Source organism: Elaeis guineensis, chromosome 6, assembly GCF_000442705.2.
Source record: "Elaeis guineensis isolate ETL-2024a chromosome 6, EG11, whole genome shotgun sequence".
NCBI lineage: Eukaryota > Viridiplantae > Streptophyta > Magnoliopsida > Arecales > Arecaceae > Elaeis > Elaeis guineensis.
The window spans coordinates 11594242-11620163 of NC_025998.2; the positions used below are offsets into that span (position 1 = coordinate 11594242).

Consider the following 25922-nt stretch of genomic DNA (forward strand, 5'->3'; position numbering starts at 1 on the left):
GTGCTTGGTTCGCGCGTCCTACGCGTTGGCCCTGCCTGGGATGCGCTCCGCTGCCTGCGGCCGAGCCACCGCCGGCAGTCTTTCGCAGCCTCGGATCTCGTGCCGACTTCACAAACTCGTATCTCCTCCATCCGAGCTCCGTTTGGGGTGATCTTGGTCTCATTGGACTTCATTTTTCACTGCGGACCTTGCTGTAGGCTCAATATGGGCTGAATCTTGAGATATCAAATTCTAACATGACTAATATTGCAATCCATCCTCTGATTGAGGAGAAAGCGGTTTGAGCGGCTGCAGATCTTATTAGGAAACTCTGTATTTTAGTTATCTCTAATTCCAAATAATTTATCTTTCCTCCCAATCATCTGATGCTAGTTTCAATTTTCAACTTGCTAGTGGCAATTTGCACTTTTATTTGTTCATCCATACGGAGAATGGGAAACAAGATTTCACTGGCTTTTACATATTTTAAATCTGAAAAGATTAAGGCAATAATTATTCTTGCAATCTAGGGATCAATTTAGAGTTAAGACTGTTCATTCGATTTTAACTAATTCGATCCAAATCAAAAATCAAATAATAAAAAAAATAAAACTCAAAAATCAATCCGAATAAGAAAGGAACCGAAACCAAAAATTTCGATTCGATTCAATTCGATTATTCATTTTTTTACAATTTTTTTTATTTTTAATTATTTATTTTTGATACAACATATTTAAATAATTATTATTGATTCATTGTTAGTTTGTTATATTATATTTAATTAAATTCAGATTCTATTGAATTTATTGTTTGATAATTTTTTACATTAAAAATCAATAATTAATAAATAATAATATATTGATAATTGATAAATAATAAATCGATAATAAATAAAATATAATATATCAAAAAATCACATTATCTACAATACAAACAATCAAACATCACAGCAAATTATAACAATAAATCAAATCTAATATCCAATCACCTATCCATGTAACCAACAAGTTTTTAAAATAGTGAACAATATAAATTTAAATTATGACTTCGATTTTTGATTCGATTTTTAAATTTTTAAATATTTAATCAAATCGAATTGAAAATTGAAATTTTTGAAAAATAAAATCAAATCGAACTATATTCGATTCAATTTCAGTTTGATTTTTCAATTCAAATCGGATTGAATACTGATCTAAAACTGAATTATGAACAACTCTACTTGGAGTCAGTACTGATTGAAGATCTGCATGCAAAGGCTAGGTCATGTATATGCTGTCAAAAGGTGGAATTGGTTACATCTAAAGCATTAGAATGATGGCACTGAAAACTAAAATTTGATTGAGTACCCTTAACATGAGCTTGAATTTGCCTTTTTCCATAACTTAAATCCTCTGCCATGACCTGCTCACTTTTGTGCATTTTACAGTCGCCATTTCTCACTTTTCATGATCCTTGATCCAATCTTTGTTGCTTTAATATGTAACAAAATCACAAATAGTTCCCCAATTTCTCAACCACCATAATTCCAACACAAACCCTCAAGTACATATCAATAAAAAAATATTAACAAAAATAAAAGGAATAGATACTTCTATTCTTTTTATGTACAATTCAAAGTAATGCAGAGAACAAGGACCAGCTCCAAATGAACAAGCGGACCGTGCTACAAATGAATTGACATTCTTTATCAATAGCTGATCTGATAGGGTTGCTGCTATTTTTTGAGATTTTAATTTGACATTTGAAAGAGGAAAGCCAGAGGAAGGTTACTGTTGTGGTTTGAGATGCAAATGGGTGAAAAAGCTGAGAGATGATTTACATGTGCGGATCCATTCTTCTGGATTTATTCCGAATATAAGTGCTCCTGGATTTCAGTCAAATTCCAGAACCACCTTGCCAGGAACAAGCCTTCTATCCTTTACCTCATGAGCTTCTCTAACTTTGGTGATTGGAAATGTTTTCTCCACTGGTATCTTTAGCTTTCCAGCTTCTGATAATCTTCGGATCTCATCTAGACCTTCAGCATCAGCCCTCATGTATGTCCACCAATATTCTAGCAACAAAAAATAGATTGGAATTATAAAAATAATGATGATGGTGAATCACATTTTCCAAACAATCACGCATAAAGAGGATTTTTTTTTTTAATGAAATCAAAACACGTACTAGAGAAGATTACATAAGGTGTATACAGGGAGAGATGCAGACAGCAGACCCTCACGCTTTAACAGAAAGATGGAAAACACTAAAAAATAAAAACATGATGAAGCATAAGCAATTCAGGGGGCTTTAACCAATGCCAGGCAAACATGCAAAATCTCTATGTATGGAAATTTGCATATCGCTACAGTATATACTTTAAATAGCAAACTCCAAAGGTATAAACCATGATTGATAAATGAAAAGATAAACTCAACTAGGTGAGCAATTATGTGGCTTAAACCCCTCAGGAAAGAAATATAGATAAGATACATTCTTAAAATATATAATAAACTAAGAATGAGATCAAACTTAACACTAAAATATCCACTTGCTGAGCTTGATGCATCACCTGCTAGTAGATCTTTTGTAGGAAATTCCCACCATCAACCAGGATGATGAGCAAGAATAGCAATAAAAGAGTGTTATATTGATCGTGTTTGTGTGCACATAGCAAGTTGTATAACTATAATGTTCATAGAGAAACATCCCTGAATGAAGAGCAATGCAACAATAAAGTTAATGTTTGCAGTCGGCACTGCATCATCACCACTCCAGGGAAAAAACGAAGACAAGGCCAACACATCCTTTAGTCCTTTTAATTAAAGAATCAGAATTCCATATAGTTATTGACAGCTTAATAGAAGCCACAACAATTGGTTAGCAACAATGTTGCCCAGAATGGTAACAAGCAGTCTCACTTACCAAGAGTGGGACATCAACAAAAAGGTTCTTCTTCTTCCCCCTTTTCTTTAAGGGAGAAATCACAAAGTTACTCCTACCCTAATGCAGCTCTAGCTACAAGATTTCCTTGACCTTTGGTTCACAAGGCTCATTCTCAATTTATCAAGAAAACACCATCTTCAGAAAGTGAAAGTAGCCCTTCTTACCTATTCCATGAGAATACCGGTACTGAATTTGCTTCTTCAGTAAAATAGCTGTAGCAGTGGGAAGACCAATAGCCAACCCATACCTATCGGCTACGGATGCTGCTTCTCCCTATAATAAGGAAATAAGCTCAAGTGTTCAATGGAATCATGCCAAAAGAAAGGTAGAAATATCAAAAATATTTCAAGAGGCTACTAATTCAAGAAATAGAGGGCCTGCTCAGCTACCTGCAGTGTCATATAGTGTCCACCTTTCTTCAGAAAATTAATCCCAATTCTTTCAGTTTCAGGTACTCCAATTGTGTCTAGAACAGCATCAAATTGTCCTTTGATTGCTAATTCAGTATCCTGTAAAATGCAGTCCAGCATGATGTATTTACCTAAGAAAATAATATTTTTGTTGATCTAAACGTTTAAACTTAGATAAGATACAGAGCTTTATTCCAGCAAGAAATTATAAGTGCTTTAGACTGCCAGGAATAGGCAGGCTGAAAGAACTTATAGAGGCCTTCTCAATAAAATATCTGGCATATTTAAGTTAGCAAAATTTGAGGGAGGGGACCTAAGGTATTGCAATACATAAATATAAAAGAATCAGAAACCTATTAATTTTTCCTTGAGCAATCAGATGCGGGATCATACTCCTTGAACTTCAAAAGGATAAGCAATTCATGGGCAACTAATAGTTTTTCTTCTGTTTTTTTGTGGGGGGAAGGGTGTGATTGCTTGATTTTGGTATCACCAAAACAAATATAAATTATATGTATGACATATATGATACAAAATCTTATTCCTTTTTCCATTAAATTTATCCAGAGGCTCCTCATGATTTGAAATTTTCAGTGGTGATAGCATACATTTATATGTACCACAAGATCCTTTTCTTCCTCCCATATTCATGCAACTAATTATTGAAGAGAAAAAGCTAGTCACAACTTCACTTTGACTCATTCTGTCAAGCAAGAGCTGTCCAAGCATATCAATGCCCTTGCTGAAGTAGGCATGCGAGGTGATAGACCTAAAATAAGCGCAGAAGGTACATACAAAAAATATTAATTTAGACAAACTAAAAGAGAAGCATTTTGACTAAACCTGCAGATAGAGTTTTAAACCCATGAACTCCTATCTCTGGCATCTGTTCTCTCTGGTACTTCAGAAACATGAAATGAGAAAGACATTTTGGGCCATATTTTATGCGTCAATACATAGCAACAAGATAACCCCCCTTTCCCCATCTGTTCTCTAGAAGCACACCTCTATCCCAACCATTTACTTTAATTTATTGGAAACACATACATCAATATATTGGTCCATTCTCGTGTAAAACAAAAGTTTTAGATCATTACAATAATCACTCAGCATACCATTAGGGAGTCGACTTCCTTTAAAATTGTTGTTGTTATTGTTGTTGGAAATAACAACAGGATAGTTATGGGCGAACTAATAGTAGCATAGTTAAACAACACTACAAGGTAGACTCAAAAAGTACCTCTGTTTTTCACCCAACTACATGGAAACTGCAAATTTATCAGTAAGGGGACTTGAAACATCTAATTTATAATAAGTTGCATAGGACCAAAAATTAGACACTTCTGTCATGTAGGCGAGCCCATAGATCTGCATGTGACTGTGTAAATCTATGCCGAATGAGATATGCATGAGTGGGATAAGTAGATGCTCTTTATAACTACAGACCATTTTGTCTACTCAAACCTTAGAATTAAATGAACAATGAGTTACGAATTAAGTGGTTCTCAAATCATTCAATTGAACTACTATTTCCATGGTCCATCTGTTCCTGTTTAAATTAGCTGCAAATGATGGTATCATATCAATATGATCAAGTTGCTTTGTCAGAAGGTGGTCAGTCACATATAACCATTTAGGGAAGATACATGTGAAAATGTATCTATGCAAATGCAGGTGTATTAATCAAATGCTAAGATACATATCTATATTTGTTTAAACAAATACAATTACAAATTGGACATTGACGGTAAAAGTATAAATTTCAATATAAATCATAAACTTTAACTTTATAAACCACTAAATCTACAATATTACTCTATGAAGGATAATTAAGTTAAAGACATGTTAATATTGTAACATATTTTCCTTTAAAGTTCATGAGAGTAATACAAGACTAAATAGAATTGCAAACAAAACAAGATATTTGGAAACGGATTGGACAATGGTATATTCATATTCATATTTGCTTTTCTTTAACGGATATAAATACAGATATAAATATTAGTCAAATAGTGAAATTTGTATTCAAATCTGAATTGATTCGGATACAGAGATGGATCTGGAGTCTGGACAGATATTATCTAGTCTATTTTCATCCATACCCAGAGGCCACATTCAAGTCATGTGGAGTCAAGGGGCTTGCCTTACCACCAGTGGCAAGCGCCACTACCTGAATGGAGATTGTAGGGCCCGTACACATGATGTACACCCTGGGGTACCACACCTCATCCCTGCATGAACACAGGAGATGCACATAATGTGCAGGCCATGTGATCACCATCCATGCATGGGTAGTGCTCACCACCAATGGTGAAGTAAACCCATCCCATGTAGATATACATGGCCACACAAATTTTTGAATTCCAAGGAGGAATTGCTTTAGTATATTAGATGTCCATCTTATTTGGTAGCTAACTAGAGGAGCAGCAATGGTGAGAACAGCTAAGGTTTTTGCTACCTCAGCAGTATAATCAACAGCTTGCTCAGCACCAGCTTCCAAAACTCGGTCAATACTCTTACTTCCACATGTAGTTGACACACCACACCCTGCAGCTACTGAAAGCTGAATTGCGGCTAATCCAACTGCTCCTCCTCCACCAAGCACCAACAGTCGCTGTCTATTGAATAAAAAATCAAATAAAAAACATAATGAGTTAACACATATAAGATCATAAAGAAAAGCTGGCAGCTGCTTGTATATGACAAACAATTTTATGCATGGTACCCAGTAAAGCACCTGAAGGTCATTAGAAAATTCAGCAATTTCCGATGTTAAAATAGAGATCATAGTTAGATAGCTAAGTGAAGCTCTGCAAGAATATTCAATTGAAAATCATATTCTTAAGAAGAAAGCACACACTAATTATGGTATATGTGATTCAACCAGCAGAAAATTGAAAAGAAACTACAAGGAGTAAGTCCAAATTAGATATATTCATGAAGTTACTTTTATTAAGTATCATCAATTTTCTACTTGCAACATGCATCCATGCTTAAAATGAGGGAGAATGAAAACAAGGTAAAGCTATCAAATGAAACTCGACCACAACATAAATGTGTTTACAGTTCCTTCTGGCTCCTAATGGTAATGGAACTGAAGGTCTAATCAAATTTCTTGTGTTGATTTCTGACAATGTATTGTTAAAAATATTCACTGTTTTCTTTCCGTAATTTTCACTGAATGTTGATCAGGTTAGTCTCAAAAAATTATAATGAATCAGAGAGATATTTTATAGATTTAATGCAGATAACAAGCATGTATTTATATTAACAGGAGAATGAAACAATGGTAAACATGCAATTGGCTGGACATGTTTCATTTACTTGCTCCAAAATTTAAAAAAAAAAAAAAAATCTTCTTATGGTGGTGCTTTTACCCTAGCTTCTCAAAAGGCCTGCAATTGAAAAGACAATCATCACCTCCTAACTGCAAAATTCTGTTCAAAATTGACGTTACATCTAATTAGTTTTTCTCACCTTGTTCAAGCAGGTTAACTTCAGTAAGATGCATAGCTGACTGACTACTCAAATCCAATCTGGTCTTATAGGCTTTTTTTTTTAAAAAAAAAACTCGGGGCAGGATCTGTTTGCCATCCCCGATTTGGTTTGGATAGTAATTGCAGTTATGCCTCTTGTTTTTACCTCAAATCTCACCTGTGATTTTCTGGTGATAAATCAATTATACAGGCTGCCTCACAATACTGATTCATAAGGTTTTTCAAGAGACTACTGATCTGATAAGCTCAAAATCTTTTGATTTTTCCCAAGCAGAAAGCAATGAGAAACATTACATTTCATATCAAAAGTAATAGTAAAAACTTCTCATGTAAGTCCCATCTGTACAGAACAAGTTCCATTAACCTTAATTCACCATCCATGCTATCAAAAGCAAAACACATTTTATAATACTAATTCTTATCAGGGACTACAATCATATACAGCTAAAGTCCCTGAAAGTCAAGAACAAACTCAATGATCCTTGACATTTATGTTACATAAGTCATTTCCAATAAGTAAAACCCATTCTTGAGTTTAGGGCAATGTATTGCTTCTCACTTTGCTCACCCCATGATGGGTACTTTAATGCATACATACTTATGAAGTAGTTTGATAAAATCAACCAATATCATGAACATGCTGATGAGAGTAATATCTGCAGCAGATGTGCCAAAAAAAAAAAAAAAAGTATTTTCTGTCTGGATTTAGGAATACAGTAGGAACATCCAAGTAACTGTTGCGAGGGTCCACATAAATTCCATAACTTTCTCTATAAGGCATTATTCAGATCATGTCATTGAGCATACCCTTCAGAGATTCTAGCGGTGCTTTTTAGAGCACGCCATGCAGTCAAAGCAGCAAAAGGAATGGCACTTGCCTCCTGCAAAACCAGAAAACAAGTTTCCCACATAGGCATATTTTAGTTAAAGAATTTCCAAAACCAAGAAACTGACTGAGTAATGATAACTTGTTAATAATAATAATAATAAAAAGTTTAACAGAATATCAATAGCTAGAAGTGTGAAAAGCATCAACATTATCCTAAAACCAACATTAAATTTTGAGAGAACCTTGCCAATAATCAATAAAATTTTCTAGGGATATTCAGATGGTACCTAAATAAAACAAAAGACATGTTTACAAAATTGTAGATTCAAGCAGTTATTTCTCCAATCATGCTATCTCAAACCCATTTGTGGCCGATCATCTAAGTTCTAGGTCCATTAGATATGACTGACTAATAGAACATCACAAGGAGGCGTTATTTTTCACAGACCACAGATTAAATGATGGACTAGGACAAATATAGATCTAGAATGAGCTCTTAATCTGAATTGAGTTTAATGCATGTTTTCACAGACATGTAAAAATCACACATGATATTTCAAGTACTAGTCTGCTGCAGAAAACAGGAATTTGACTTATTTTGGTGGGCATACTATGACAGTATCTAATATTAGTTGTATTAGGAGCAAGAACTTAGGGCCGTGTGGCCACTATGTACTCTACTAGCTGGGAACCAGTATTGGAGGAGGGTTACGGGGGCTCGGGCTTCATACACCGCAGTTTTGGGGAACAGGTCCTCAACCATGCATATCATGCCGGATTGTGGTGGATTGAGTCTGAACCAAGTGTGACCTGTGCACTACTGATCAATACCGAGCAGAGACTTTAAAAAAATTTTCTTTTTCTTCTTTTTTCCCTCCACCATTTTCAAGTTAGAAGAGGGAGTAAGAGGCAGAGTGAGGCTTCCCCACTTGAAGATATTGCCAGAAAAATGATGATAAGAGGTTAGAACATTGTTTCTAGCTAGTTAATGCTTCACCTGGTCAATATTTTATTCTCGCAAAATTCTGACCCCAAATCAAGGGGATTTAAATTGTTTATGGACCATGTTATAGGTTGTTTTTTTTGGTGTATGAACATTGGATCATGCCCTAGAATATAAGGCATGAATCCAGGATCAAAAACAAAGAAGATAGGGATTTTGGGATGAATACTAAGCCATCAGCCAAAATAGCTTAGATATGAAAGATTATAATATTTGGATTGTTGATGCACAAATATGGTTGTTTAATGTTTTTTTGTTATGATAAGTTATGCGAAATCATGTATTGTACAACAAAATACATGTCAGATAGGGGAAAAGATCTTTAAACACATAGAATAGAACAATCCCAACAATTAAATCAATAAATTTAGCAGATTTTTGTAAAGATCCAGTATTAAGACAATAAAAGATTAAACAGGATGAAGGCCAAAACAGTCTATTTCAAGGGCGTATTAGTTGGCCCAAACCATCCCAGCTGGTACACACTGTAGGTACACAGGTACAGCAGGAGGTTCAATATGTACAAGATCCATACTGGCCAGGGAGTGGTCTAGCCACACCTTGAGTTTTGAAGCCTTGATTAGGACTCCTTTAGGTTTGAGATTTAACAATAAATAATTATGGTACTCATAAAACATTGCTAATTTGATTTTTCTTGAAGTCAAATTTGAGTTAATAATTTATTCCTACAGTGCGGTTACATATGGATTCTATAAGAAAGAATGGGTTCTTAAATTTATAAAAACATCCTAGCAATGGCATCATCATATATCATGCTAGATCAGGAGGAAAAGTGACTAAACAGGATCCAGAAGTCACGACATGGTTCATATCTCATAAACAAACAATAATTTGAGTGTTGATTATTTAGCACATTATTAAAAATACAACACAGCTAGAATTTACTACAGAATGTACAAGGATAATGAAGACAAAACTGCAATGGTAATTGCCTCCATATTATGCATTGAACAAACATGGTAGCATACCTGTGTGAAAGCTATCTGCAAAAGACATAGCTAGGCTACTGTATGTACAAGAAAAGGACATTCATTATTATCTCAAATATTACAGAAAATAAGGTACTACCTGCAATAGCTTATGCATTCTAATCATTGAAAATAATGTAAGTTTTCAAAACATTTATGATGGCATGGATTACCATTCAAGATGAACAGAGCAAGGCAAGAACGTTTAAGAGAGGGAGGGGAGAAATGATAACATTATCAAGGTTTACTTACCACATGCGTCACTGAAGGTGGCTTGAGTGTTAGTTCATCTTCTGAGAGAATGGCATAATCAGCATATGTGCCTCTCACGGCTGTTGGATGCAGTGCACCAAAAACTTCCTGCCCAACAGTAAGGGAAGAAACTGAAGAACCAAATGCCGCGACTTCACCACTAATATCACGACCCAGAATTAGAGGCAGAAGTGGTTCGAAAATGGATCGTCCATAACCAGATCGCATCTGAAGATTACAAATGTCAATGAATTGCATCAATATGATCATGCTTTCTCTTACATATACCACAACATATCACAAAGGGATCAGTATTATCTATCAAATAATGATGATGATCTAGGTCATAAGTAAACATTTAAGAGTATTGCATAGCATTTAATATAAAATATAAGTTTTATGTTTTTAATATTTCAAGCCTAGTGAATAGGTGGAGGGTTGATGTTAGGTCAGTCATAGAAAAGCATATCAAACTATGAATTCCAAAATAAGAATGCTTGGCAAATGGGGTTCCATAAAGCTGTCCCCAAAATTAAGAAACAGCTTGAAGGTCATGGTTATGGCTTTTAAGTTTCATGTAATAGGCCATTTCGTTTTGTCTAGAGTAATCAATTATCTCTATATCCCATTATTTGCTTCAGAACCTGGTTGCTGCAGTGGTTGGATATAATTTGGTCATCACCCTTCCATTTGTTTATTGAAAGCTCATGTCTTCCATATTATGGTCAGTTATCCTTTGACATTTCTCATCCCATTTTTGTGTGAAATCTTGGAAATTGTCCCCCTTACAAAGAGTGGTTTAAAAAAAAAAAAAAATCTAACAGACCGTTGTAAGCCTTCTTTGTTCTTCAGACCAGCAGCTGTCAATTCATGCACTACAGTGTTTTTGTACACTTTAATAATCTCATTAAGGTTTTATAAATAATTACCACTTTATTAAGTAGGATCTGTAGAAGTCTATCTTCTCACATCATGGGTCATGTCCCCCATGAACATTAAATCATCCTTCACTCTTATCCTTCAAATATACAAGCTCTCGCCTATTGGGATCTATCAAACAAGGCTTTGGTCCCGTCCTATAATTGAGCTGAGTTCACTTTAAGAAGCACTAGCCAATATTAGATATCCTTTGCATTCTTTATTACTCTATATAATTCACCACAAGGTTCATCTTTTGTTGAAATGCACAAAAATTTAGCTTGCACCCTCGCCATTTCATCTATTTATGCTGTGGCAATGATGCTCAAGCTACTTGATATAGTAATATCATACCTTTGTTGTGATCAAGCTACATGATAATATTGACATAGTAACATTCTATTTGCTGATGCTTGATCCAAATCACTTTTCTACGAGACACAACAGTTTCTTGCTCAAATGGGTCCACCTATGCTGATCAGCACCAATCAGCTACATTGCTGGTGTTGGCATTAAATTTCCTAGGAAACAATCACTTTACTAAAATCGCCACCCTTGTCAACCAACCTTAAGTTGTTTCTACTAGTTCTTTCCATTTCCAGACAGTTCACTTCCAAAAACACTCTCCAGGTTTCAGCCCAACCTCGAATATGTTTCTTTCTTTTTTTTATATAAATGGAACTTCAAATCCGTTTCTAAAACCTGCCATCTCAAATCCTCGTTGCAAATGGACACGTCGATCTTTACCAGATCTCCTTTTAGACTTCCTATAGCATCTGGACACTTTCAACTCTACTATCGCCATGGCTGAGCCCCTAAAACTTTCTTCACTACCTTCTTGCACTAAAGAAAGACATATTTCAAGCTTGCGTGCAGTGCAACACCCCAAATTTTATCCAACATAGCTCAACTCTCAAGTGAAGCAAAGGAATGCTATGTTCTAACGATCAGACACCTAAAAGATGAGCAACGATTTCGAGGAAGATAGACAATAATGGCAGGAATAAATGCACACGAGGGCTCACTCTCAAGTCCAAGGGATTGATAGAGACGGCGCGAGCGCGGACGAGCACCTCCTGCGGCTTCAGATTGGGGACTTCGACCGAAGGGCGCACCTCGAGGACCTCTGGGCCGCCGAACCGCGGCAGGACCACTGCCCGGCAGGTCATCGCCCCTGTGGAAGCGGCCCTGAAACCGAGTCCCAGCCCCGGTCTCCGCGCCGTCCCGCGAGCCTCCACATCGCCAACGATTTCCCGGAGCTCAGCGACGCCTTAAGCCTTGAAAGTTGCGACGCTTAAAACCCTGGCAGAGGGATCGAGGGAGGAAGGGGCGGATGTGGGAAATGGGGGATCAGGGAGGCTTGGAGACTGGTCGCGAGGGCGGCGATGCGTTCGATTCCCGTCCACGCACACGAGCCTCCAGGACAATTTTTCCATCGAGGGTACAGCAATCTGCGCCGTTAAGATCGCGTGATCAGATCAGAACGATCAGAGGATGCACCATTACATCAAAAACCTTTCAGCCAAACTTAAACCTTCCATTAATACAGCAGCGGGCAGCGGTTATATTACATAAATATTATATATATATATATATATATAACAAGATCAAAAATAAAAAAAAATATCATGGAGAATGGTGGCAACAATAACTACCTCATTCATAAGACTCTCAGGAATGCTCCATCATAAAGGAGGTGATCCGGTCTATCACATGTTTACCTCCTGAAAAATATGTTTCACGTTAAAAAAAATATTTTCTTTAGCAATCCTCTAGATATCACATGATAGAAGATGAGATGTGGCTATCACTCGTCGTTGAATCCATTCCACCATAATAGCAAAATCATTCTTGACAACTAGATAATCAATCTTTGAGTCTAGTCGAGCATAAATAATATCCACCCAAACTATCCTCAATACGACTCTTAAATCAATGATGTTGAAAAGCTGACTCCCTCTGACCATCACAAATCTAAAGTATAGACTATAAATGACGAATCAGCTCTATTTTTACCATCTAGCTCTATCACATTGGCATCGAAGTTAAGCTTGAAATAACTAAAAGGTGAGGGCTCTCATGTGATAAATACCAATCGAAATGTTACGCGTAGTTCTATATATCTCTAATGGTTAATGTCTCTCCACTAAACAATAGATGAGCAAACTCAGCAGCCCAAGCTAATGCTCTTTTCAAAATAAATATTGTTAACTATCTGCTTCTCTCGAAAATCTAATAATTCTTGTCTAACCAGATTTGATAGTAATATAAGTAGTCTTGATGCACTTCAGTTTAAGAGCTTTCGTAGAGACACTTCTTTGCATGATATCAAGGAAGATTTACGGCGCGTGATCGTTGAGTGGATGGCTATTGATAAAAAATTTATCATATCCGTATGATCATCAAATATTGGAACATGATATGTCCCGTGGTCCACACACGTGTATTTCTACTTTAAAAATGATAGTAGAAGAATTTTAAAATTATTTTTATCAAAGAAAATTATAAAATAATTAAATAAATTAGTACCAACAAAGAAGTTCAATTACAAGAAAGGTGGATGATGCATATAAAACCAATGATAATGTGGTATTGTTAGGAGATTAAGAAGTCATAACGGAGGCGAGCTAATTGTAGCTATGGTAAAGAAAATAGTCCAAGTAGGCTGATGACTTGATATTAACTTTCCAATATCATGAAAGGAACAACATTTTTGGGGAAAAGAACAGCCCAATGTCGACTTGACACCATTTACTCCATATCAATCAGTGACCATAGAATCCAAAAACTGAGTTGAAAGTTGCAATGATACTTAATACATTGTTTTAAAATGGATAATTAGATTTGAGATATGTCTAACCCAAATCGCACCTCCATCTAATCGTTTTATGGATCCCACCTAAAAGAAAATGTGACAGATGGATTCTAATCCTCATATTATTTTATTCGACACAACTTGGAAAGAGCTCTGGGCAGCTCCATACACTTCACCCACTGGCCTTGTAGCTTTCGCCGCGTCGTTACTGTTTGGGGTTCTATCCACGTGGGAACGGGCGTCGTTACTGTTTGGGGTTCTATCCTTGTGCCTTGTGGGAATGGTAGATGAGCGGCGCTATTCCTCTCCGACACCCACCCCCGAGAACTGATACAAGTACTGGGGTAGTAAAAGGAGAGCAATAAAAGAGTCCACCTCTTCGCCCGATCCCCCAACCCCAAGCCCCAGAGAAGCTCCCCGTTCCAGGGTTCAATCGATATCCCTCGATCTCCATCGCTTCCCTCTCTCTCCCCCTCTTCGATTCTTCTCTCTTCTCTCTCGATTTCCCCCAATCCCATTCTCCTTGTCCTGCCCCTTCTCGAGATCGCTCATCCGCGATCGATCGGACGAATTAGGGCGGATTCGGTGAGGGAGTTGTGGGGTGGTGGGGCGATGGGGAAGGGTTCGAAGACCGGGTGTCGGTCGGCGTCCCACCAGCTCTTCAAGGACAAGGCCAAGAATCGGGTGGACGACCTCCAGGGGATCTTCACTGACCTCCAGTCCGCCCGCAAGGAAAGCCGCACCGCCGACGTCGCCGTCCTCGAGGAGCAGGTCCACCAGATGCTCCGCGAGTGGAAGTCCGAGCTCAACGAGCCCTCCCCCGCCTCCTCTTTGCTCGTAATCCTTCTCATCCCTCCCTTTTTATTCCTGTCTATATCTTTCCTTTCTCGTTCTTTTCTTATACGGCGGTGGATTCGTTGGTTTTGGTCAGGGGAATGCTCATGTCTCTTCAGAACTTCCCTCGGAAACCCTCCGGCTGTTGCAGCTTAGCGAGGAGGAGGATGATGCTACGAGCAAGATGTGTGAGCCGGCCCCTGGAAACGCAAAGGCCGAGCCCTTAGATGTTCCCGAGCCTAATGTTGAGAAAATTCAAGGTGGAGGTACTGCTGGCTTTCAACAGGTGAGCTTTTCCCAAAGTTAAATCGTGTCAGATAATTGGATTTGTTCTTCGTGGCTGCATGCATGTGATAGTGCCTCTTTGGTTTAAGCTGTGGATTCTGGTTTTGTTCTTATGATATTTGCAATATCGTTCTTGTATCTGTCGCTTGAGGATGGGTACACATGCAACCGTATATAATATCATTTTGCTCCTGAATTCTCTCTCTCTCTTCTGTTTCTTCCTTTTGTTAATCACATACAACCTAATAACATTCTCTTGCTGTGAGTGTCCTCATCTCCCCCAAACCCCAACCCTCCTTCTCTCCCCTTGTTTATGAAAAGGAATGTGGGTTGGGGAACCATTGTTGAAATGCCTTTCCATCTTATGAGATAGAGTGATTCTCCACTTATGGTAGTTCATTACGATGTATGGGGGCCTCTACACACATGATCCATCAATGTTAATAGTTAACTTGTAACTAGCGTAAAGAGGTATTAGGTTAATGCTGATCCTTTCTTCTCCAGAACTACCAGTAATCTTATCGACTCTCAAATCATTGTGACATGCAAGATACTAATTGAGAGATTGAAATGTCAAAGAGAGAAAAGGCTAGATTGATTAGGGAGAGAGATGGTTGGGAAGTCTTCTGAACCGTGGGAACTTAGACATGGTTGGTTTTGATAGGAATTGGATTGGGTTTAGTGAGAGTAGAGGGGATATCAATTATAAGGGGAAATTGAGGGTTGATAACCAAAGGAGGAAACCTGATATGAAAATATGGGAGAGCTAGAGAGAGGGGAGAGACATGCCCACCCTAAGATCATGTACTGAATGGAGGTTATAGAAATAGAGAAACGGGTTACTTCAGGATTGCAGCTGAAAAGGGGGAGAGCATTTTGGGGAAAAAGTTCATAGATGAAATATTCCTAAAAATTATATTACTGTTTCTACTTATTATGGCTGGAGCAACTTTTGTAAAGGTTAGTGTTTCGTAAAGCCACCACTAGGTGGGCCTAGTGACCCTTATATGCAGCTCAACCACCTAGCTGGCACCTAAATGACCCTCCTGAGCCTGTGGTGCTCAAATTAGCCTCGTTTGGACTATCAGTTGAGGCAAGTAAGGAATTAGGCAGAGTGGTTGATTTTCGCATTCTCTCATTGGTTCCATTAATTTGGTTGCAACTTACAAGTTTATTCACATTTGATTAGTTTTTTGTTCCTCTTCTATTTATCAATTGTCCTTTGGTAGAGTTGCTGTTGGACAAACTTTAGTCATCAAGAATGGTTTTTTGGATCTTTGGTTAATGTTCTTGTACAAATCATAGTGAAAAAGTGTTATTTTTCAGTTTACATTAAAATGGGTCCTTATATAGAAAGATTCAATTCTCAACAGGACACCAAGACGGGATATCATCTCATATGTCGGATAGGACCATCCCATTATCGTTCCAGCGTCCTGATCGGCATGTCTTGGATATCACTTGTCCCAAGTTTTGGGACGAGGAAGGACGGCGTGCATTCCGTTCCATGGGAAAATTGGGATAGTCCTATTCTACTGGATTTAAATCTTGCTTATATGAATGTAAAAGTACTTTATTTACTTTTTCTTTCAGTTTTATTTATTCATTTTTTGTTATTTTTCATTATGAATTTTATTTTATTTTCCATTGTTTTAATATAATGTGTGTTGGTTCCCACCTTTTGCTGAAGCACTACATGATGCCCTGGTTGGCTGCCAATTGCAACTACCTTTTAAGACAATGGCAAACTCTATTTCAAGGCTGTGTAAAGGAAGAGTCGTTGGAGTCCAAGTTCTAAGCTATTATTAATTCTCAGATAATATGCATTACGAGTAAGTTAGCTGGACAAAGATTTATCTCTATTATTTAATCCTAAAAGAGTACAATAACCATGTCATCTTGTCAAATCCCTTGAAATTGTCTTAAAATTAAGGAAAGCCATTGTCACTAAAATTCCCAACTAGCATTTCTTGAACATAAAAATAATTATATAATGGATAAGAGGCAAAGGATTAAAATACAAGAAAATTGTATTCTAAGTTGAAGATAGACAAAGGATGTGATATTTTACCACTTGCGGTGTGGTTGAAGCCCTGGTAAAAGGAGAATGTTTGTGTTTCGTGTTATTGGATCTTCTGCATCAGAGGTTCTTTTATCTTTCTACATTCTGGTTATGTTCGTTTCTTCTTTCGATGTTTTTCTTAGTGCAATGCTCTCTCACAATATATGACAAACTTTGCCCTCTTTCATTTTGGGAACTTTTCTCTTTTATATACAACTCCCATAAACTGCACAAGTCATGTTTTATGAGACTATCATTCCTTAGAGAAAGGGACAAACTTTTCAGGTTACGCTATGCAATTTCTGCATCTTGTGTGCTTATATGAAAGAAAAAATAACATGATAGTGTTGCTGGCTATAGGTTTGCAGAGATGTTCTTTACTGTGGAGTTCTCTAATATTTTTAATATGCTCCATTTAGCTTTACTTGTATGTGTTTATCATGTTAAGTCATACAGGAGATATTCATGCTATGTCCACTCGCTAATCTTTTGCTATTTGTGACATAAATCTGTGACATTCTCATTTTCCAACACTGTTCTTGTAATCTAATGTGGAAGCTGAGGACATTTTTAGTCCTTTTTTTCGTCCTTCATTATTATGTGGTGGTTTGAGTTTCAACTTTCTAGTAGTTTGCTTTTTTGGTTCATTCATAATTTTTTATTGTGATTACAAGAGTCAGTAAGTTGTCGAATTAGTTTTACTTGCAGGATTATTATGTGAATCAGGAACTAACAGAACATGGATTTCTTTATGGCAATGAATACCAAAGCAACCTTCCTGCTGAATCAGACCATGGCATCATAAATTGCTTGGATGGGACTACTCATTTGGAGTTCCAACAGTTCAGTTTGCATCAAGAACTGCACCATAATCTGTATCTTGATAGCAGTATTAGTGAGGAAAATGGTGGGGATGTGTTACCCCATATGTCAAACTTTCTGCCAACAATATGCCCTCCCCCATCTGCATTTTTAGGGCCAAAATGTGCACTCTGGGACTGTCCTCGGCCTGCTCAGGGATCGGAGTGGTGTCAAGACTATTGCAGCAGCTTCCATGCTACATTGGCACTGAATGAAGGTCCTCCTGGCATGACACCTGTGCTACGTCCTGGTGGTATCGATCTAAAAGATGGTCCACTTTTTGCTGCTCTTTGTGCGAAGACACAAGGAAAAAATGTTGGTATCCCAGTATGTCAAGGAGCTGCAACCGCAAAGTCTCCATGGAATGCTCCAGGTATGCCTTTATTACAGTTCTACACGTGCATAGAATGTTCTTCATTTGGCTTTCGTATTCCATATCATTAAAGGTACCTACTACTGCTACTATGATGCCATGCTTTAAGGATTAGGATTTTTTTTTTAAAAAAAATAAAATTAGCTGTATCTGATTGCTGGGATTTTGCTTGATGTTGCAGAGCTTTTTGATCTGTCTGTTCTTGAGGGCGAATCGCTTAGAGAATGGCTCTTCTTTGACAAGCCTAGAAGGGCTTTTGAGAGTGGGAACCGAAAGCAGAGGTCATTGCCAGATTACAGTGGCCGTGGTTGGCATGAATCCAGGAAGCAAGTTATGAAGGAATTTGGTGGGTTAAAAAGGTCTTACTATATGGATCCACAACCTCTAGCCCACTTTGAGTGGCATCTATATGAGTACGAGATCAGTAATTGTGATGATCTAGCTTTGTATAGGCTAGAATTCAAGCTTGTTGATGCAAAGAAAAGTGCCAAAGCAAAATTGACTAGTAATTCACTGCTTGATCTGCAGCAGCAAATGGGAAGGCTCAATGCAGAGAACTCTATTGATAACAAAAAGAATGCCAAGATTAGGACAAAAGCTAATCAGATGGACATTGCTGAAAATATATATTCAACTCCAAACACAGCTAATCAGAAGGAGAATGAGCTGAACGTTTATCATGCTTCAGATAAGATGGCTTCTTTTAATGAGAACTCAGGTTATGGACCTAATTTCCAATATTTTTATTCTGTTGAAAACTTAAAGGACTATTGTGGGACATAAGCTAGGAGAAAAACACTAGGCAGTCTGGGGCTGTCCTGTGATGGTGGTTCCAGAACTGATTAAACTTTCTCCAAAAGTGACATATCAGCTGTAACCTTTTTAACAATTATTCCCTCAGTTTTTGGTCTGTTATAGCATTATGCCAGTCATATTTAACTTTATTTCATGGTTTAAGCATGTGCAGGCAACAATTTTGCGGCGGGACATCTGTGCTCTTGAATGCATGAATATGGTAGCGAGTACTGTAATTGATGTAAAAGTGGCTTAACTATAATGCCTCCTGAATGCATCTTTAACTTGATGAGGGATAATTGCACACACTGCTCCAGAACCGTACAGGCAAAGTTACATAAAGCATTATATGCCTTGTATGTAGTTTGTCCTTTTGTATAGGATTGTTGATTTTTGGAAAGTTTTGGGGAGTGTTGTTCTCCAGTACTTCAGCTATTTGAATTCCAGGCAATGCAAGCAGCGTCTTTTCAACACAATTTTCCCCGCTATTTTCATCTGCTATAGCTTTTTGGTGGTTTGTTGCAGTCTTCGTACACAAACTGTGAGCGTTAAGGTCTCATATTGCTGATCATGTATGCGGAAAAGATACAATACTGTTGTTCTTTAAGAGTACACAATCCAGATAGAATTTAAAGATTTGACCACGCACGCGTACACTGTACAGAACCCTCTTCTTTCTAGGAAAGCCAAGAAATTTATATGTTAAGTTCCGGAAACCATGCAGAGCCGCCAAAACGTCTATCTCTTTCTTCTTCTGAATGGGCGGAGCAGCCTGACACAAACAAGACACAAAGAACAAGAGTTCGGGATTATATCAGCGCGCAACATTTATCACTGCAAAACCCTCAAAAAACGCTTATCGTTGCACTATCAAAAGGGAAGTGAAATGTGGGTGGTTTGAACATGCATGTCAGGTCTTTTTGCCCTCCTACTACCAGAAAATTATCCAGCACTATGAAAGATCGCTTGAAACATCAGGTTTTGAGGATGCTTTAAATTTGTTTTTGCACCTGTTCTTGAGCTTCTTTTTAGCCTGAATCTCTTCATTACCCTCTTTTCCAATTCTCTTTTATGTTTGTTGTATATAAACATTTCATAATCTATATGCAAAAATTTCTGGAAGTTTCAGGCTCAGTTTTAGGTCTCTTTATAGACTCTGTACAGATTCTGAAAAGTATTCAAACTCTATTTTTCTGAAAGCGCTCAGCTTATGTAGAGAACTCAACTGGGCATTTCTGTCTGGGGCAACTTGGCTACAGGCAAAACCACTAAACAACACCCCTGTACATATGCTATAAATATATTAATATATACATTCAGGGTGGTTTTCCTCCCTTTACATCAAACAAAAAAAAAAAAAATCAGCTTGGGCATCCTCAACATGAATGAAACCACCGGGACAAAGTGCTTGGCCGAGAGAGAGAGAGAGCATTCTGGATTTCTTGGTTCAAGAATGCACATGGCATAGCTTATTGAAGCTGAAACTTAAGCACCATAGAAAGGTAATCTTTTTACTCAAAAAAAAAAAAGAAAAGAAAGGTAATCTTCCTGATTCCTTTATCATAATTTCACAATTTTATGATAAAGACAAATTGGTAGTGCAATGAAATAACCTCTTTCTTGCATGTCATCTTACTCCATGAGTTAACAGAACAGTAAAGATGCAACTACTTCCAATAACCACACAAAGGTTACTTTCATTGTACATGAAACTGCTGGTTTGTAGTATTTTCCACCAAAGTTTGATTTTAATTCATAATACAAATTAAAAAAATTGGCACTCTGACAGAGTCAAAGTGATTCCAGCAAGCAACAAATCATTATGTTTAGAAAGCAAATGAACACAGCCAAACAACTCATCAGCAGCAGACAATAGCAGCACATTTGACTAATTCAAAGCAAGAACAATTATGTTTAACGATGAAGATGGAAAATAACATTACATAGCATCGCCAAAAGAATTTTAAGTCATCATAATAGCAGGAATCGGAGCAATGTGGTTGATGGGAGAAGTGATGATGATGACCAAGACATCAGAAGTAGCAGTCTTGAGTGACCTAAAGCAATTTGATGGGAAGAAGATAGGGTGTGCTGAGATATTTGTAAAATTTGTGCATATGTTAATTACTATATGAATTCGAGCACATATATCAGCAAATTAAGCCTTCAGATATAAACTCGATAATATTTGTGAAATTTGCTCATTAATATAAGGCTAATCTCAACTCATGGTGACCATCCTATAGACCATTACCATGGTATGAGCAGCATGAGCAAGGAGTGGTAGGGAGACCTGTGGTACACCATAATTACAGGATGACTTCTTTTTCAGTTTGGGTTTTAGGCCCGGGTCAGGCTGCCACTCCATTTGAAAAATTTTTGAGACAAAAATCTCATGAGAAATTTTTTGTGCATCATCCACAGTGTAGAAAATTTGAAGTGGAGTGCACCGCTTCATTCTATTAGACCACATAATAATCGCTTTTTAATATATATTTAATATCTGCAGTTTTATTTTTTTGTTGAAAATTTTGAATGATAAAAATATTTTTTTTAAAAATTATGATACTTCTTTAAAATTATAGTATTTCTTCATAAAAATTATAATATTTTTTTCAAAAAAATTATGACATCCTGTACTGATATTATAGCATTATGATTTTCTGCACGGGATGTCATAATTTTTTCATAAGATGTCATAATTTTTATAAAAGAGCATCATAATTTTTACGAAAGAGTGTCATAATTTTATGAAGGAAGGATGTCGTAATTTTTACGAAGAATATCATAATTCTGTGAAAGGATGTCATAATTTTTTCGAAAAGAAAGGATATAATAATTTTTGTGAAAGGATAACATAATTTTTTTGAAAAAAAAATATCATAATTTGTATGAAAAAATATTATAATTTTTATAAAAAATATTATAATTTTTTTAAAAAATATTATAATATTTTAAAAAAAATATTTTTATTATTAAAAATTATAAATAAAAAATAAAATTATAAATATTAAATATATGTTAAAAAATAATGATTATATAACTTAACAGAATAGAACGGTGCGCTCCACGTCTGATCACGGGCGGTGCACAAAGAATTTCTCAAATCTCATAAGCTTAGGCTGCCCGACCTCTTCTACTTTTAAAAGTTCCCCTGCACCTTAGTAGTAAATTTGTAATAATCATAACCAACGAGGCTTACCCCATTTATGTCTCCATTATTGAAGTAATAAATATTCCAGCCAGGTGACGTAATCGCAGTTGGATAAGATTTTGGTAAAACCGCTGGAGGGAAGAGAGGTAGAGGGCTGTAGGGTTGGGGAGGCTGAGGCGACGGGAGCGAGCGAGAGAGCTATTCCTTCCATTGCCTCCAGAGATCGATTGGCGAAGCCTTCATCGTCCTCCTCGTCCTCAATTCGTGCGTCTTGATCATGGGCAGGGGGAAGTTTAAAGGGAAGCCTACGGGACGCAGGAACTTCTCCACCCCTGAAGAGATGAGTAAGCCTTCTTTTGCTTTCGATCTCTGCACATGAAACGGTTTCTTGGAAATTTTTTTTCCTAGGGTGACTTCTTTTGCTTTCGATCTTTGTACATGAACTGGATTTTTTTCCTAGGGTTTTGTAGATTTGTTTTTTTGTTGGATCTATACATCAGCTCGCAATCTTGCTCGCTAGGTAGTGTTTGAATTTATTCTAAATAGTCGTAGTTTGATCTGATTGCAGATTTCAATTTACTACTTCCACTGCATTTTAGTAGACGTAGGGGATATACCAGCGCGATGCCCTATTTTAGCTAATTCTTGATGATCGGGGTGCATATCTCTTGGACTCCGCTGACATTTTGGGATTTGAGTGCTATTTGTCTTTTGAAAAGATTTTATGTGGGATCAGTGATGAAAGATGGTTTTTTAGGAGGTTCTTGGGACTGTGAAGGAAAGGAGCTCGCTGTTGGGCTATAAATGGTTTTGTGATGTGGTTGTTAAGGCAAGAGATTGATTTTGCATTGTAACCAATTATGTTTGACGGAGGAGTTATTTGACTGACACAGATTCATATCATGCCACGTTTTGATATCCTGATCTTGGCAGTTGCTATTTTTTCTGAATTTAATAGGCAATGTTTGTAGGATTTTACTGAATCTAATTGACAATGGAGCGTAAAAGACATGTTTGTAGATTTTTGCTGAATTTAATAGACAATGGAGCGTAAAACACATGTTTGTAGATCTAAGCAGTAATTTTTTTAACCAAGGAATACAGTTGGCTTTGGTCAATCTGGAAGACTTGGTGTTATTGAGGATTTGAAGTATTAATCAGTAAGGTGAAATGTGAAGGAAGTTTGGGAATCCATAATCAAGAGAAAAGGTACTTGAGGGCCTAGATAGATGCCTTTGTGACCTTAGTACAGTCTTAATATAGAAATAACAGGTGGCTTAGACAGAAGGGAGGGTAGACATGCACTCACTGACTCACATCCTCAAAAAGAATTTTGAATTCTCTTAGAAGAGAGGGAAGGACTCAAGGGAGTGAGGAAGTGAAATATTCTCTAGAAGGAAAAAGACAATAAATTGTAACTGTGTTTTTAAGAAAACAAAATTTAGAGTTCTAGGAAGCAACTCAAAATCCGGTTTTAGGGGCTCCATAGTCTCTTCAATTATATATGAACTAATAGAAGACTCTTGTAAACTAATCTTAAAAACGAAGGAAAATACTTTCTAAATAGTCCTTGGAAGAAAGAGTTGTATAACTCCTTTTTTCCATGTGTCAAGAAAGATTTTTGTGATTCTATAATTCCATCATGATCGCTCATCTCTATATATCAGGACAGATTCTTGCGTTCCACTTCCATAATTACATCATGATCAATCTGCTCCATATATCCAGACAAATTCTTGTGATTCTTTAATTACATCAATAATTTGACAGAAGAACTCATTAGGTTAATTTTGAGTTTAATTATTTGGAGTAGAAGTGGCTGCAGTAGTGGTTCTAAGTGCTGGACCTAGAAAACGGATATCTCAAAATACTTAGGAACAAGAAAGCACTTGGGAAGCAGGTATAAGGACAAGTTTACGGAGCATCCTCAGTAGAAGTTTCTTGCTACCATAGTCTTGAGTTTTGGTAAGAAGATACACACTGAATTAATAACCAGATTTAAAGCTAAAACATGGGCTTCTTGCTAAGAAAACCATCTAGTTGTGGATCACTATAATTTTTTCTTTTTGGAAACAATGGCTTGAAGTGCTCTTGTTTAGGACTGATTAGAATCCTAAGAATCAATTAGTTTCAATGTTTTTTCTTTCATACTACGTTGTTATTACCATCTTATACGTATGGAACTATATTCTATCGATAACTGGGAATGATTTAATTGACTCCTTGATTATCTAGCTTAGGACTTTGTTCTTTGTTGTAGATTGGCTTAGGAGGTGCCGTTTGTGATCCAACCACAAATTAATGGTCCAACTAAGAAATAAGATGGTTGTTCCTAATTTAATGAGTATCATCACAGCAAGCATGCCATTGAGATATAGTTTGCTACTACGATCCTATGGTTTCTTTGACTTTCTCTCTCTTTTTGGTTCTGTGACAATAGACTTCCTCCTTATTAAAATTCCCAAGAATGCCTATCTTGAGTTGTCCTTGCTATTTTGATGGTCCGCATAATTTTAGTTGCCACATTGCCTTTTCCCTTCACTTCCTGGCCTCACTCCATGTTCTTGTATTTCACTTCATATTTCAGTTCATCAAGTATTGTGATAATTCATCATTGTTTAGATATCTTGATGTAAAACTTAAGATGCTTGGATTTTCTTGTCTTGAAGATGATTTAAGTGGAGTCATGGTGGCATTAACTAGTGGTACACACAAGAGATTTGTGGAGATAAACATATTCTGAACATCATGAATTTGTAGTTATAAAGAAACATTGAGATAGGAAGACATTGTCATAAATAGAACAAAAATAAAGAAACTTCCAATCAAGTTGTTCATCTTCATGGGTGGTACTTATCTATATGACGGCCAACAATATTGTACTAGAGGTGGACTCCAAGACTGTAATCAATTTGATATCGCGGTGTGTGAACCAGAATGAGGGTGTTCATCTTCTCCTTTTAGATGTTTGGAGAATGAGTTCATCTCTGGTATCCTTTGAGGCTACTCATATCTTTGTAGAGGCCAATAGTGCCACAAACTAGGTGGACTTGTATGTTGCTAACTATGTGGGCTCTGTGATATGGGACTCCTATGCATCCATCCCTATGCACTTCTACGATCTCTTGTTTTCAGACTCCATTGGTTGTATTAATTCTAGGGCTGTGTTAATTGCCGCCAAAAAAAAGAAAAGGAAAACTTCAACATGAACATCTGACTCAACACAGTTAATTTTCTACTTTGAAACATTTTAATTTGCATGACATAAAACGAGGGAAACAATGGATCCTCCTCAGCCTAACTTCATCATATTGTGACTCTTACTGTAATTGAAATTTAAAACTCTTCTTGTTTTATGATCTCATGGTTCTAATAAGGTTTTAAATGATGCAATTTCAACTCTTTAAAGACTCAATAAAGTTAAAGTTGTAACAGATGCTAAAAATTGCATAAAAAACTAAAAAAAGGCAATAAATTTGCAGAAACCCTGGTTAGTGTCAGTGGCCTGTAAAAGCATCTTGTCTCTATATAATGATATTATTGAAAGATTGACTTATGATGAGTTGTGTAACATTGCTTTCAATATAAAAAGTTATGAGTATTTCACAAATAAGTGCTTCATGAGCCATCTGATGGTCAGGACTCAGGAACAGTTATCATCTTGATGGCTCTGATAGCTTTCGGTCTTACTCAAGCTGTGGTTGAATCATGGTAGTATTTTTTACAGCTTAAAAACCTTTGCGATGGGTATGTACTTCTTTGGTTTGTGAAGATACTAATCTTGCAGATGTGGCTTGTCTCTGAAATTGCCATTCTTTAATGTCGAGCGACATCTTTTACATGAAATTTTGTACTTGAAAATTTCTTTTAGAGCAAGCTTCTTTAAAGTGCTTTCGTCATAACTTGCTTATTTTCATGTTTCAATTCTCTCCACTTGATAC

General features: G+C 36.8%; 2 protein-coding genes across 5 annotated transcripts; one reads left to right on the top strand and one right to left on the bottom strand.

The window, feature by feature from the left end:
- Positions 1 to 1540: 1540 nt before the first annotated feature.
- LOC105047254 (uncharacterized) lies at positions 1541 to 12184 on the bottom strand. Its single transcript, XM_010926100.4, is given in 8 exon segments — positions 1541 to 2032; positions 3069 to 3177; positions 3294 to 3413; positions 5773 to 5932; positions 7619 to 7692; positions 9885 to 10112; positions 11828 to 12021; positions 12024 to 12184. Coding segments are annotated over 8 exon segments (1086 nt in total). The 5' UTR covers positions 12043 to 12184; the 3' UTR covers positions 1541 to 1850.
- Positions 12185 to 13899: 1715 nt separating this feature from the next.
- LOC140858465 (transcription factor VOZ1-like) lies at positions 13900 to 19303 on the top strand. Of its 4 annotated transcripts, XM_073259177.1 has the most exons (5): positions 13901 to 14454; positions 14549 to 14737; positions 17495 to 18032; positions 18214 to 18750; positions 19000 to 19303. In XM_073259177.1, exons 1-5 carry the CDS (start codon positions 14230 to 14232, stop codon positions 19032 to 19034), a joined length of 1524 nt encoding a protein of 507 aa, XP_073115278.1. In that variant the 5' UTR covers positions 13901 to 14229; the 3' UTR covers positions 19035 to 19303. The 4 variants fall into 4 exon arrangements, with proteins under 4 accessions (XP_073115279.1, XP_073115278.1, XP_073115276.1 ...); XM_073259178.1 differs by lacking the exon at positions 19000 to 19303 and having other exon boundaries at positions 13900 to 14454; positions 17525 to 18032; positions 18214 to 18976; XM_073259175.1 differs by lacking the exon at positions 19000 to 19303 and having other exon boundaries at positions 18214 to 18976.
- The last annotated feature ends 6619 nt before the right edge of the window (positions 19304 to 25922 follow it).